Below are 11,861 nucleotides of genomic sequence, written 5' to 3' on the forward strand. Positions count from 1 at the left end.
AAAAAATAAAACAAAAAGTAAAATATATACTTGCTTACCGTATAATATCTTCTTTATTGTTCACTCTTTTATGATTTAGATTATTAGAAAATATTTTTTATTTGTGAAAGTTTAAATGCTCAAACTCAGCTATCTGAATTTTAAAGCTATCTTTTTTCATTTTAAAATAACTAAAAGATCTTATCTTTAATGTAGCACCCCATTTAAATCTTTTCCTTGCTTCAGTGACTGTTCATGAAAGCTACACAATCTATTTGTAACATGAGTCCTTCAATCCTATCATTATGAATTGGTTTAAAACAAATAGTGTAGAATGTAGCTTTTTGCCTCATACATTATTCTCATCTAAATGCTTATCTATATAAATATGACAAATAAAAAGTAATAATCAGGTAAAGAATGACCTGTTCAACTATTGTCATAAAATGATCAAGACAGAACAATTTTACATATAATTGAAATTATCTATCCATACAACAGGAGAGAAGTAAAATGCTGGGCAAAATTTAAAAACGAAAGGGTCGAATCTATTTTTTTTATAAACATTTCTTGTTGGGGAAGATCATAGAAATTCACAAATTCAGATTTTTGCCTGTTAACAATCATTTGTTTTTTTTAATATTTTACAAATGCACCATGCTAAAACGTGACATTTCTTTAAAACGTGCTTTTGTCATAACTCTGCCGTGTATTTCAATTTTTCACCTCGTAGTAAGAAGGTTATAACGGTGTAAAATAACTACAAAATTAGGAAAATTATTAAATTGAAAAAGACTCTGCTACTGTACATGTTTATTAAAAAGTTTACCTTTGCATACTCAATATCATGTACAGGGATTCCGCTTATTTTAGAAATAGGGGAAAACATAATGTATAATCAAGTATATTGAAAGTCTGTATGGCTGTATTATGACACACAAGAATTCAGGTTGAACTTTGAGCTTTTCAACATAACTCATTGTAGGAGCACAGCGAGTTTTAAAGATGGTCCTTGTTTGACCATTTTTAGCAACTATATATCTAATGAGGTAATCATTATTTTTTTATTCAAATGTTACCTTATCTTTGAGGTCATCCACAGTTGGGGACGACAAAATCACTTCCTGGAATAGGTCCAGTTCATATGTACTGGGTCTCCATCTCCGGACAAAAATGGCCAGTTATGACGTAGTGTTCATCTCTTCAGGCCCTGTCAAATAAATAAAAATTTGTTAAATTCAAAGATTCCTTCCTCTCTTTCTTAACTTTACTGATTAAAAAAAAGGGGGAACGAGTACAAATCCGAAAAGTTAGTATTATACACAAAGAATTTAAACTCGATATAATATTGCTGATTTTAATTTTAGAATCCAGCATGGCTTTTTAGGGGAAAAGTTGGAAACTGAGGAAAAACTTTCAAACAAAATCCACAAATTACCATCCAGGATTTGTAAATAGACTTCCCAATTGGCGAAGATATGGATTATCCTCGTAGATCTGATTGTCTACGTACACCGTGCAGGGATTTCTCCATGTCTTCTTACGCAGCCGACATCTAACGGGAAAAAATCGATCGAAATCAAGTTCTGGGATACAGAATTCGAAACAATGGATGAAAGAAATTTTAAAAGGATATTATTATAGTTTTACTTCTCAGTTCTGAGTACCCCAATACCTTGAATATCAAGAATATGTCATAAGTAATATGTCCAATCTATTCTAATTTTTGCGATGAAGGAAATTTTTCTATAATCACAAAGCAAAATAAATGCTTAAGGAGGCTGGTGGGTCAACAAATTAATTCCAAATTAACCACCCGATTTAATTAATTTTTTTTAGATATGTTATCTTTAGCTGTCAACTATCATTTGACAAAGAGAAAATTCATACATTTTAGTTTTAAAACTTGATCATTTTTGTATATCTTTATATGGAGCTCTCCTTTGAAAGGAGTTTGAAATAGTCTAAAAATGGCTGCCACCCCTAGCCTCTTTAAGGATGATTTATATTTGCGAGTTAAAGTAGGTTGTGAAACTTGTAAGATAAATATTTTCAATTAAGGGTAAAATGGTTCTATTTTGATCATTTGATGACAATATTTGAACAAATAATTCTTTACCTGATTATTTCTAGTACTCGAATAAAGATTAGTTTACAGTATCTCAATATATTTTTTTTGGTCCCATAGATTTTGACATAATATAAGTTTGGCTGTATCATTTTTTCAACAGAAATATTATTTTATAGGTGTATGTGTATACTTCATAACTTTATCTTAAAACCTTGCACTTCAAACGTTGTGAACAATTATTTGTCCTCAAATCAAGCAAACTAAAATTTCTATATGTGTTTGTATTACTTTGTTTACCTTTCCAGAGGGATGTCTATACCACACTGTTCTTTGATGTCGGGGATAATCAGTTTCTTGGATTCTAAGACAGACATTCCTTTGGCAAATATGGTGTCAATCAAAAACTTCCCAGGCTATAAATAGGAACAATTTTTTTTCAAAACACACAGTTAGAAATGTTACATCAAAATGGTTCTGTCTTTTTTCAAAGGAGGGATGACATTTAGAAAATAAAACTCTTTATCTGTAAAACTACATGAAATAATCAGTCAATGTAAGTGATTATGCTCTATTACAGTAATTAAGTTGATAAAATTATAGGAGTATAGCATATCACTTAGATTCCGGTGATATCATTACTTTTTTCCAAAAACAAAGTTACTAAAACATGACTTTTACATCCCCACCTCTGCATCATTGAGAAGAAGCTGATAGATTTTGACCCTGTATTCTCCTGGTTTTAAAGCTCTTCCCAGCTTGAGGTTCAACTGAAAAGAACCACAGTAACTTGAAATGTAAACAAATCACCGCATGTGAAATTATCTTTGATTCAAATCTTATATATTTCTTTCACATTGTTCTCAAGAAATCTTATCTCAAAGTACATTTCCCCTCTGCATCATAAATATTCATGAATTATATGATATCTATCATTTTCAGTCCTAATTATCGTAATCGTCACAAATGTGAAAAAATACTGTGCACTTCTCCTACCTGTCCATCCTCAAAGAATGAAAGAGTTTCATTAAGTCTGATGCTTTCAAACTCTTCATTATTTGAGTACGCACGATAGACCTATGCGAAAATATAAGAAAAACATTTAGAAACTGAATCAACTACTGATAAACACATGATCTGATAAAGAAATATACAGGTATATGCCCCTCCTAAAACATATAAGTACAATTAAACATGTTTATACAGTGTTAGATTAGAATTGACTGTACTTGACATACTAGTAAATGAAAAAGAAGCTATTTGGTAATACTCTCAGTGAAACAAGATATGTTCTAATACATATAACACCTTTAAACTTTTATCCACCTATATCATGTTTTTTTACTTTTCATGTACATGGGATAGAGCGGAATTAGAGCATGGACAAAACTATTTTAATTTACTATCTTTCTTGTTTGTAAAAAAAGATGAGCTACCTTAAAGTTATCTGAAGATGTTCCTACGTGAGGTTCTAACTCCTTTTTGAAAGCCCCAAGTGTAATTCGTTTATCAACAAGCACTGTTAAATCTGAAAGAAAAGAAAATATTGTTTCTCATCATGTTCATATCAAATAGCAGATATCTTACGCATGAACATTAAAACATAGATACTTTTATTCTTTTTACACTGTACCATGCCAACAAATTTGTAATGTTTGAAATGAAAATAAAAAGCTTTGACTCTAAAAGAAAAAAAGATTAAGCAAATTTCATGAATTATTTGAAAGTTACTGATAATCTTAGTGTCACAATACATGTATTAATGAATATGTTGAATTTTTTTTCGGAATAATTGCAAATAAATTATTTGCGTGATAAAAGCTGGAATCCTATCTGTCTGATCAAATTGTTTTTTAAACATGTTATATCTAAAAAAAATAATTCATATAATAAATTTCATTGCAAATGAAAATGGTTCAGGATTTCAGGGAAATACAACGTATTAATTTTAAATATACAACGTAGATTGCATAGAAAAAATGCGAAACAATATTCCATGTGCCAACATGAACAGACAAATATGTTACAATTTTACAACACAAATATGGAGCTAAAATCCTTTCAGATTTCAAATTAAATGTACAGAATCCTTACTTCTTTGTTTTGTTAACAAATCCAATACATTGTTAACAATGTGAAAATAACGTTTAGAATCCTCCTCTTTTATAATTGTCACATCATTATCAAAGTCTGAATCCAAGTTTTGTTCCGAATCACTCTCTCTGTGTTCCACTAGTTCGTCCTGTCCATCAGATGTCTTCAGTTTGAAATCTATTTCACTTCCTCTGTCGCTTATCTCCTCGTCTAAGGAGTCACTTCCGCTTTTACTTCTGATTTCTAACGAAGTAGAACTGTCCTCTCTGGGTTTGGCGTTTATTATGGCGTTTTTCAACAGTTGTTTATGTCTTGAATTTGACTTCAGGAAATCCTCTACATCAGCTGAAATAAAACAAAAATCACAAAAGAGGAAATGTGTATGCATTTATAGCTCAATTTTAGAAATAGAACAAAACTTAATGTTGTTTACACTCCTATACAAAGCTTTCCTACGTATATTTTTTACAAACCTACACATCAACTGTGCTACTAATAAATCCAAAATAGTCAATCTAAAAAGTTTCCTTTTACAATATTCAATACATTTAGATTCTGCAGATTGCATATAAAAAACTAGTTATTATAATATGAAGCATGGTTACAAACATGTGGAGGGCAGATTGACATGAATCCTGATGGTGTTTTGGTGGCGGTCCAGCAATCGGAAGAAGTGGGTGTGTGTAAAGTGTGTGGTGTCCTCCTCCCCGGAATACTCCACATACACCTACATAAACATGGCAAAGACAATTTCAAAAGAGGAAGAAAATGTTATTTCTATTGAAAATGTTAACTTAATAGATAATGCAACTTTGAATGATTTAATTGATATCCAACTGATTATTTCAGTTTAACTTTCAATTTCTAATATTACCTTGTTGCTTTTGAAGAAGCCCTCTGTTTTCAGTGTTTTGTTGGGGACAGATAAAAATTTGAGGTCATTGTGAAACCTTTCCAGAACACATCTCATCTGGGCTACTGAGACACCCAAAACCTGAAATTCAAAATATACATAGAGAATGAGTGCACTTTAGTACGTCATTTGGAACCCTTTCGGCTACCCATTTTAATCTTTACATTTCAATATATGGCAAAATTAATCTATAATTATAGTGCTAGCAATTATGCTTTTGATATTTATGCCTTGAAATTTTTGTCATGCCTGTTTCTATAATTACAGATAATGCTGTTAATAAGAACATGTGTTAGCCTTAAATTCAGGACATTTGAATGGGGTCAATATCGAATTTAAGGTACCCACAAATAGGCGGAGAAATTTTAATCGCATGGATGTGGAATGTATAAACAGTAGCACATATGATTTTTTCGCAGTCAGATGCTACACTATGAATTAAAATAATGAGGAGAGAGACTATGTAGTTTCATGGTGCAGAAATAATAAATGATTCTAGTGTTTAGGGATGGTGTAGATTCACGCCCTCCAGATCATAACACTGAGGCGACATGAGCCTGTAATTATTTACTAATCTCATTACCAATACCAGAATGAATTCTTTCAAAACACTCTTGACGAAAAATACACAGTCAAATAAAATGTATATAATCTTCGAACCTTATAAAAATTTGCGCAAAAAATCTTCCATAGTTTGAAGTTGGAAGTACGATAGATACGGTCCGAATATAAACTTCAAATGACAAACACAATGAAATGGTCAACAGCTGTTCAACGAAAGCGTTGGCGTATCGAACCGTGGAATGTCGCGTGAGTAATGTTAATTTAGTGGCTAACTCAACATTAGTTTGGAGACTTTTTCAAAAAATTAGAAATGAGACGCACCTTGGCCAACATTGTCCCTTGGACATGTATAAGTTTAAACTAAAATCCACATTTAGTGCAAATTAGACCAATGGCCAAGTTGCGGCTCGATATAAACAATGTCGTTGAAAACCGGTATACGAGTATATGAATAACATTGGAAACTTGACAAAAGCTAGTGTCGCTCGGCATTATATTTGGTACTTTCTTATATAATATGCCACAAGCTGCTCTTAAAACATTGTTTAATACCTATAAAACAAATTTCATGACATGAGGGATTTTATTTTGCGCAAAACACCGGGACCCAACTCTCATAGCTTCAGTGCACTCCACCTTTTAGCCAAAACTAAGCTACCAAATCAGGAACACACTTCGGATTCCAAGGTACAATTCCAAGTAAATGGGGCATCCCTTGTTCAACTGTGTCTTGTTAATGACAGCAGCTATGTTTATGTAAAATACTGTTAACCAACATCTATTCGCATACGAGAAATATTCGCGAATTTCGTGACGTACTCCAAGTCGTGAATATTATTTGCCGCTAACCATGTACATGTATTTTGCTCTGTGTTTGTAGAGAATGTTTTTTCATTCGTGAAAATTAATCGTTGAGGATAAATTCCAAACTGATGAATCACGCATAAAAGATGACGCCAATAACAATGAAATTAATGTATAGATCCTTATCTCAGGTGCCATTCACCTTTGCCACCATACGTTTAAACTCTGTCATAGTTTGAGCGTGGTAGGCCCGTACAATGATGGGCGATTCCTGAATGACATCATTTTGTAGATCTGCCACATACAACTTTACTGTAAGCCCTTATAAATGTAAGAAATTGTAATATTTATACTGAATTTTTGGTATTTATATATTTTTACTTTTAAACATACTTTTAGAATATTAATTTTTTGTACATTACACCGGTAAAAAGTTTTGCTGGAATAAATGCACATACAGCTTACTCCACTTATATTGAACTCGTTTATTTTGATATTCCGCTTATTTTGAAATAGAAATAAATCCCCAGTTTTTGCCTCTCATATTCTTTGCATTAAAATAACGGTTATATTGAAATCGGATATATTGAAATTTCGCTTATATTGAAGCCACTAATCGGTCCCAACAGGTGATAATGAGTTGTTTTCATAACGGTTACATTGAAGTACACCCTGGCGGCTGTCGTTACGGTTGGTGACAGTAATTATGCCTGATTGACCAGTTATATACACAGGTGTGAATAATTAAGTTTTCACCCTATGTGTTTTTATACTGCATGCTCTTAGGAAATAAAATTCTTCACTGTTAAATTCTTTGCGTCCATGTATATAATACGTACATATAAACAGCTAAACGTAATATAGTAACCCCCACAGATCTAGGAAAAAACATCACTTTGAAATTAAATACTTACTGTTAATGGCTATTGATATGCCTTTATTCGAAATAACTAAGGGATTTTACCCGAGTACACTTACGATGAAATACAAGCAGCGTTCAGCAGTACTCAAACGTTTAAGTCCGATGAATTTTCTCCAAAACGTAAATAAGTGCGATCGGGGAATAATAATGAGGTTAAAGATTGTCTTTTCAATGAAACAGAAATAAAAAAAAAATATTTAAACTTTCAAGGACTCATATTCTATGTAATCTGTTCACTGTTATAGATAAACGATGACAACATTAATTTGTTAGGGTTTGTTCTTCTTTATTTTAAGATCGGGATTGAACTTGTAAAATTGGCGGCTTTACGATTTCGCTTATATTGAATTACGGATATATTGAAATAATTTGCATGGTCACCTGAATTTCAATATATCCGGAGTAGGCTGTAATTATAATATTTTAAAAACAAATTCTAGATATCAACCCTTGTTGTGTTGAATATCAACCTTTTTGTACAATTTACATGTGCGTATCACAAGCGATCACCAAAAAGTGTCTGTTTCAGCCCTAACTAATTAAAGCACAAAGAAGGAGAATAAAGTTTTATCAAATCATCTATTCACTAACCTCCAGGTTTGTACTCTGGAAACATTTGATCTCGGCGCTTTGTTTCCAGGAGGAGATCAAAGTTGTAGGCCTGCTTGACCCCTCCGAGTAACAGACCCATGGGTGTGTCCTCCTCGTCCTCAAAGGAGCACTCAAGCGCGTCCTGGTACTCGTCAAACTTCACCAGGCGACAGCAGTCCAGGGGGGTAGACTTATCAACGCAGAATAGCTGAAAGATTTTTTAACATATGACAATAATTTATGCAAATGTGTCTAACAGAACATGATAGCTTTAATAAAGATATCGGAATTTCTTAATAATTAGTCTCTGGATTAAATGAGCATTAGAAATGCAGATTACCTTTACGATTTATATAAAACATTTATGCACATGTGATACTAGGGCTGTTTTCTAGATTTTCTAATTTTCCAACATGTACATTTATATGCAACCCAATAAAGAAATCCTAGGATGAGACGAGTTGGTTTCTTTGATTGTTTGTTTTTCCTATAACAGAGAAGAGGTGCAACCATCCAACCTTAAAACACATTTCAGTAGCCTCCTGTAGTGTCTTGTCTTTATTAACTTCCAACGTCTGCTCAATTTTCCTTTTCTCTAGTGGATGAAAGTAGTACACCTTTATCTGTAAACGTGGATACAATGAATACATACTTGAATACAATTCACATACACAAATCATAGACAAACTTATAAACGATTAATATTCATCGTTCATATGACTACAGAAAAAAAACAACGCATCAAAAGGAGATTGAAAAAAATGAAGGTGATGGAACAACCAATAGTTATGTAAGTAATATGAAATCTTCCACTTAGTGCAAATTTATGATGAGTGAGCATAAAGATCTTCTACTTTTGTCAATTTCATAACCCTGGGTCATGGGTTCTGTAGCTGCAGCACTATTAAGATTAATTTTTTTTCTATTTTAGTCTTTGACCATAACACTACAGATCCTGAGGTGTTTGCACATATTTGACATTTAAATGATGAACTGTTCCAGATGCATAGTTGTTTAACGTGCACGATTGAATGAACAGTCATCGTCTCTTTGGCAAAACAAAGAAAGAAAGATATGTGTATGTTTTTTTCCTAATTTAACACTGTTAAATAATTTGAAGTGGACAGGGAAGCAGCCACAGACCTTTCTAGCCCTCTCGGAACTTTCAAATGAAAACAACAAAATGTAACAGTTTAATAATAAATACGATTCAGAAATTTTGAGTTACTTAACAAAACAACAGAAACGTTTTTTTTTTTAATTTAAACACTTATCCTCTGCCAGTATTTTTTTTTCTAATTAGTGTTGTACATAACATCAGTTCAAGTAAAAGAGTTAAATCTAGTTAAAGCGAAAATAACAACTTCGCAGAAAAGAAGAGCTTAGCTTGAAGATTGGTATGTTTAACATTTTTTTTCTCGAAGGTTGCTTGACTTAATATGTGGTTACCATTACTTTAATGTAGATCAATAAAAATAATTTGACTTGACCTTAGTTCAGTACAGTATTCTACATGTTATACTGACTGTCACATTTCGTTAAAATCTGGAAAGCCACAGTAGTGATATTTTTATCTTATAATCATTTATTTAGAAATAGAGCATTACATTCATCAGAATTATTTAATGAATTTTAAGCTTCTATCGATGGTTAGAAAACAACGAGATGTCTGTATATATCTTGATGACACTGAAAAGGTCTGAGATGTTGCAGTAGACAAGACTTTTTCAAGATTCGGAAGTTATTCAATCTTTTTTTTATACAGATACCGTTCACCTGTTTTTTCATGAAGTCAATATACGATCGGAAGCAACTATTTTTAATTAAAAATACGTTGTCGATATATCGAAATTTTGGGGTGAGCATAATGAAGGCCAAAACAAGTGTTTTCTTTTCATTATGTAGAAGATAACTTCTTCTTTGTACGAATACAAAAATAGGACTACATGTAGTACTGCTTATAACGTATCCATTGAAATTTCAACATATTGTTTAAAGAAATTATCTCAAACACTACATAAATAATGTCAATCGGAAACTCAAACATCTTTTTATATGAACTTCAAAGTACTTTATTGTACTATCAGGATGTTTTTAAGCAGTACAATTTTGTATTTTTAAAACTTTGGAAACCTAATATCATGATACCTTAAAGAATTACATGTAGGTATATACTCACACCAAGAGAGACTTGTTTACAGTTTTGCTTACATACTCTTTAGCTAACCTGAGCAGAAAGCTCAAGTGAGCTTTTCTGATCATCCGTTGTGCGTCGTCCATTCTTTTGTCCGTCGTATGTAAACTTTTCACATTATCAACTTCTCAGGTACCATTCGGTCAGTCTTAACCAAACTTTGAACAAAGCATTCTTAGGTAAAGGGGGCTTTAAATTATTGAATTGTAGGGCCCCAGACCAGTTACAAGGGGAGATTTTAAGAAAAGAGGAAGAAAGGATTTGTGGAATTAAAAAATACTCTTTTTAGGAACCACTGGTCCAGAAAAGCTGAAACATGCGAAAGCATCCTGGGGAATTGTAGATTCTAAAACGTCCAAATCATGACCTCCAGCATTGGGTGGGGCCACAATAGGTATGACATAGGGAAAATCCGTTAAAAACAGCATGATAAAAGTTACGCATGCAGGTTTACATTGTGGCCCATGGCCTCTTGTTTTAAAATCAATTAAATATGTAGTTACCCTCACAGAATCCTTGACAACTATGTCTGGTGAACAGATCATGGTTGATGCACATATCTTTTCTTCTCTGATTTCAATACTAGATGATGGTAGACATCCTATCAGTTTGCAAAATTCATCTTTGGAAAGAAATTTGGGATGAAAATCCGGTATATCTATTACGATCTTTAATTTTTCAGGGACCTCTAGTGATGTTTTTCTAGAACAATATGACAGAATTCCAGTGGGAACTTCAGATGAAAACAATCCTTCAAATTCTTCTAACACTTCATTTATTGACGATATTTTGTTTTGGTATTCATCTTTTAGTGTTTGAAGTGGATAAATGTCCTTTTTCTCTGCAGTTTTAGCTTCAGTACGATATTTTGAAACAATGTCATCTGCTATTTTGTGGAATTCCTTCCCCAGTGTATCAATGGCACTTTGTCTTTGTTTGTGTGCTATAGTAGCTTTCGAAATAAGATTTTCTATTTCTTGCAAGGCAAATCGATAAGCAGGCAAGATGTTTGATTTTAAATTCTCGCTTTCCTTCCTGATATATTCTTGCTTTAAATAACAAGCTTCAGACAAAGTTTGAATACCATGATCCTTATGTAATCCGGATGAAAGACATTTTAGACAAATGCTTGTCTCACATTGGTCACAGTAAATATTACACAATGCTTTTTGCAGCTCAATACAACATCTAGAGTCTCATGGAAATTAAAAGGAACAACATCATGTCTGAATGATATTTTGTTGGTAATGTGATGACCAACACATTCCTTACATAGTCTGATGTCACATGTGTTGCATATAGTCTCAGCTTTAGTTTTTAATTTCATTTCAAAACATACATCACATATGCTGCCATCTTGCTTTATATCCATGATGTTATTATTTTGATGGTATGCCCTTTAACTCCTCGTGCAAATGGTGTCCCAACATTCCTTTTGTATATTGACTTAGATATCACAAGATTGATAAGCAACAGCTAGTTTTATATTCGGTATTGATAAGACGTTGCTAAATTTCACTTTCACACATTTTCTACTTCGCTGAATTTTTGTTTTGAAAAAAAAATCAGTCAGGTGGCACTTTGTACTTGATAACCTTTAAAATACCAATTAAAAATTTAGCTGTATACACCATAATATAAATGATTTTCTGATTAAGCATGTATTAAATTTATACAGTTTACAAAGAAGTTTACTTAATAAAATATTAAAAAGGTTCATTTGAATCCGGAT

At 32.3% G+C, this 11,861-nt stretch overlaps 1 protein-coding gene across 1 annotated transcript; it reads right to left on the reverse strand.

Moving 5' to 3' along the window:
* Positions 1 to 1,086: 1,086 nt before the first annotated feature.
* LOC134243571 (ubiquitin carboxyl-terminal hydrolase 47-like) lies at positions 1,087 to 11,485 on the reverse strand. Its single transcript, XM_062725824.1, has 14 exons — positions 11,469 to 11,485; positions 10,633 to 11,317; positions 8,454 to 8,558; positions 7,936 to 8,143; positions 6,625 to 6,743; positions 5,016 to 5,135; positions 4,751 to 4,868; positions 4,142 to 4,486; positions 3,484 to 3,575; positions 3,044 to 3,124; positions 2,737 to 2,817; positions 2,348 to 2,463; positions 1,418 to 1,534; positions 1,087 to 1,189 (listed from the first exon to the last, which is right to left on the reverse strand). Exons 1-14 carry the CDS (start codon positions 11,483 to 11,485, stop codon positions 1,183 to 1,185), a joined length of 2,211 nt encoding a protein of 736 aa, XP_062581808.1. The 3' UTR covers positions 1,087 to 1,182.
* Between the last annotated feature and the right edge of the window lie 376 nt (positions 11,486 to 11,861).

The sequence above is a fragment of the Saccostrea cucullata genome, unplaced genomic scaffold (assembly GCF_032062105.1).
Source record: "Saccostrea cucullata isolate Sc308-1 unplaced genomic scaffold, CSIRO_AGI_Scuc_v1 ctg5173, whole genome shotgun sequence".
In the NCBI taxonomy this organism is placed as follows: domain Eukaryota; kingdom Metazoa; phylum Mollusca; class Bivalvia; order Ostreida; family Ostreidae; genus Saccostrea; species Saccostrea cuccullata.

What these genes read in the sequence shown, in the direction of transcription:
- LOC134243571 (XM_062725824.1), bottom strand. An exon ending in TTAAACGTATGGTGGCAAAG is followed by an intron (nt 5,136 to 6,624) that starts GTGAATGGCACC and finishes TTTGAATTTCAG; the next exon opens with GTTTTGGGTGTCTCAGTAGC. An exon ending in GCTTCTTCAAAAGCAACAAG is followed by an intron (nt 4,869 to 5,015) that starts GTAATATTAGAA and finishes ATGTTTATGTAG; the next exon opens with GTGTATGTGGAGTATTCCGG.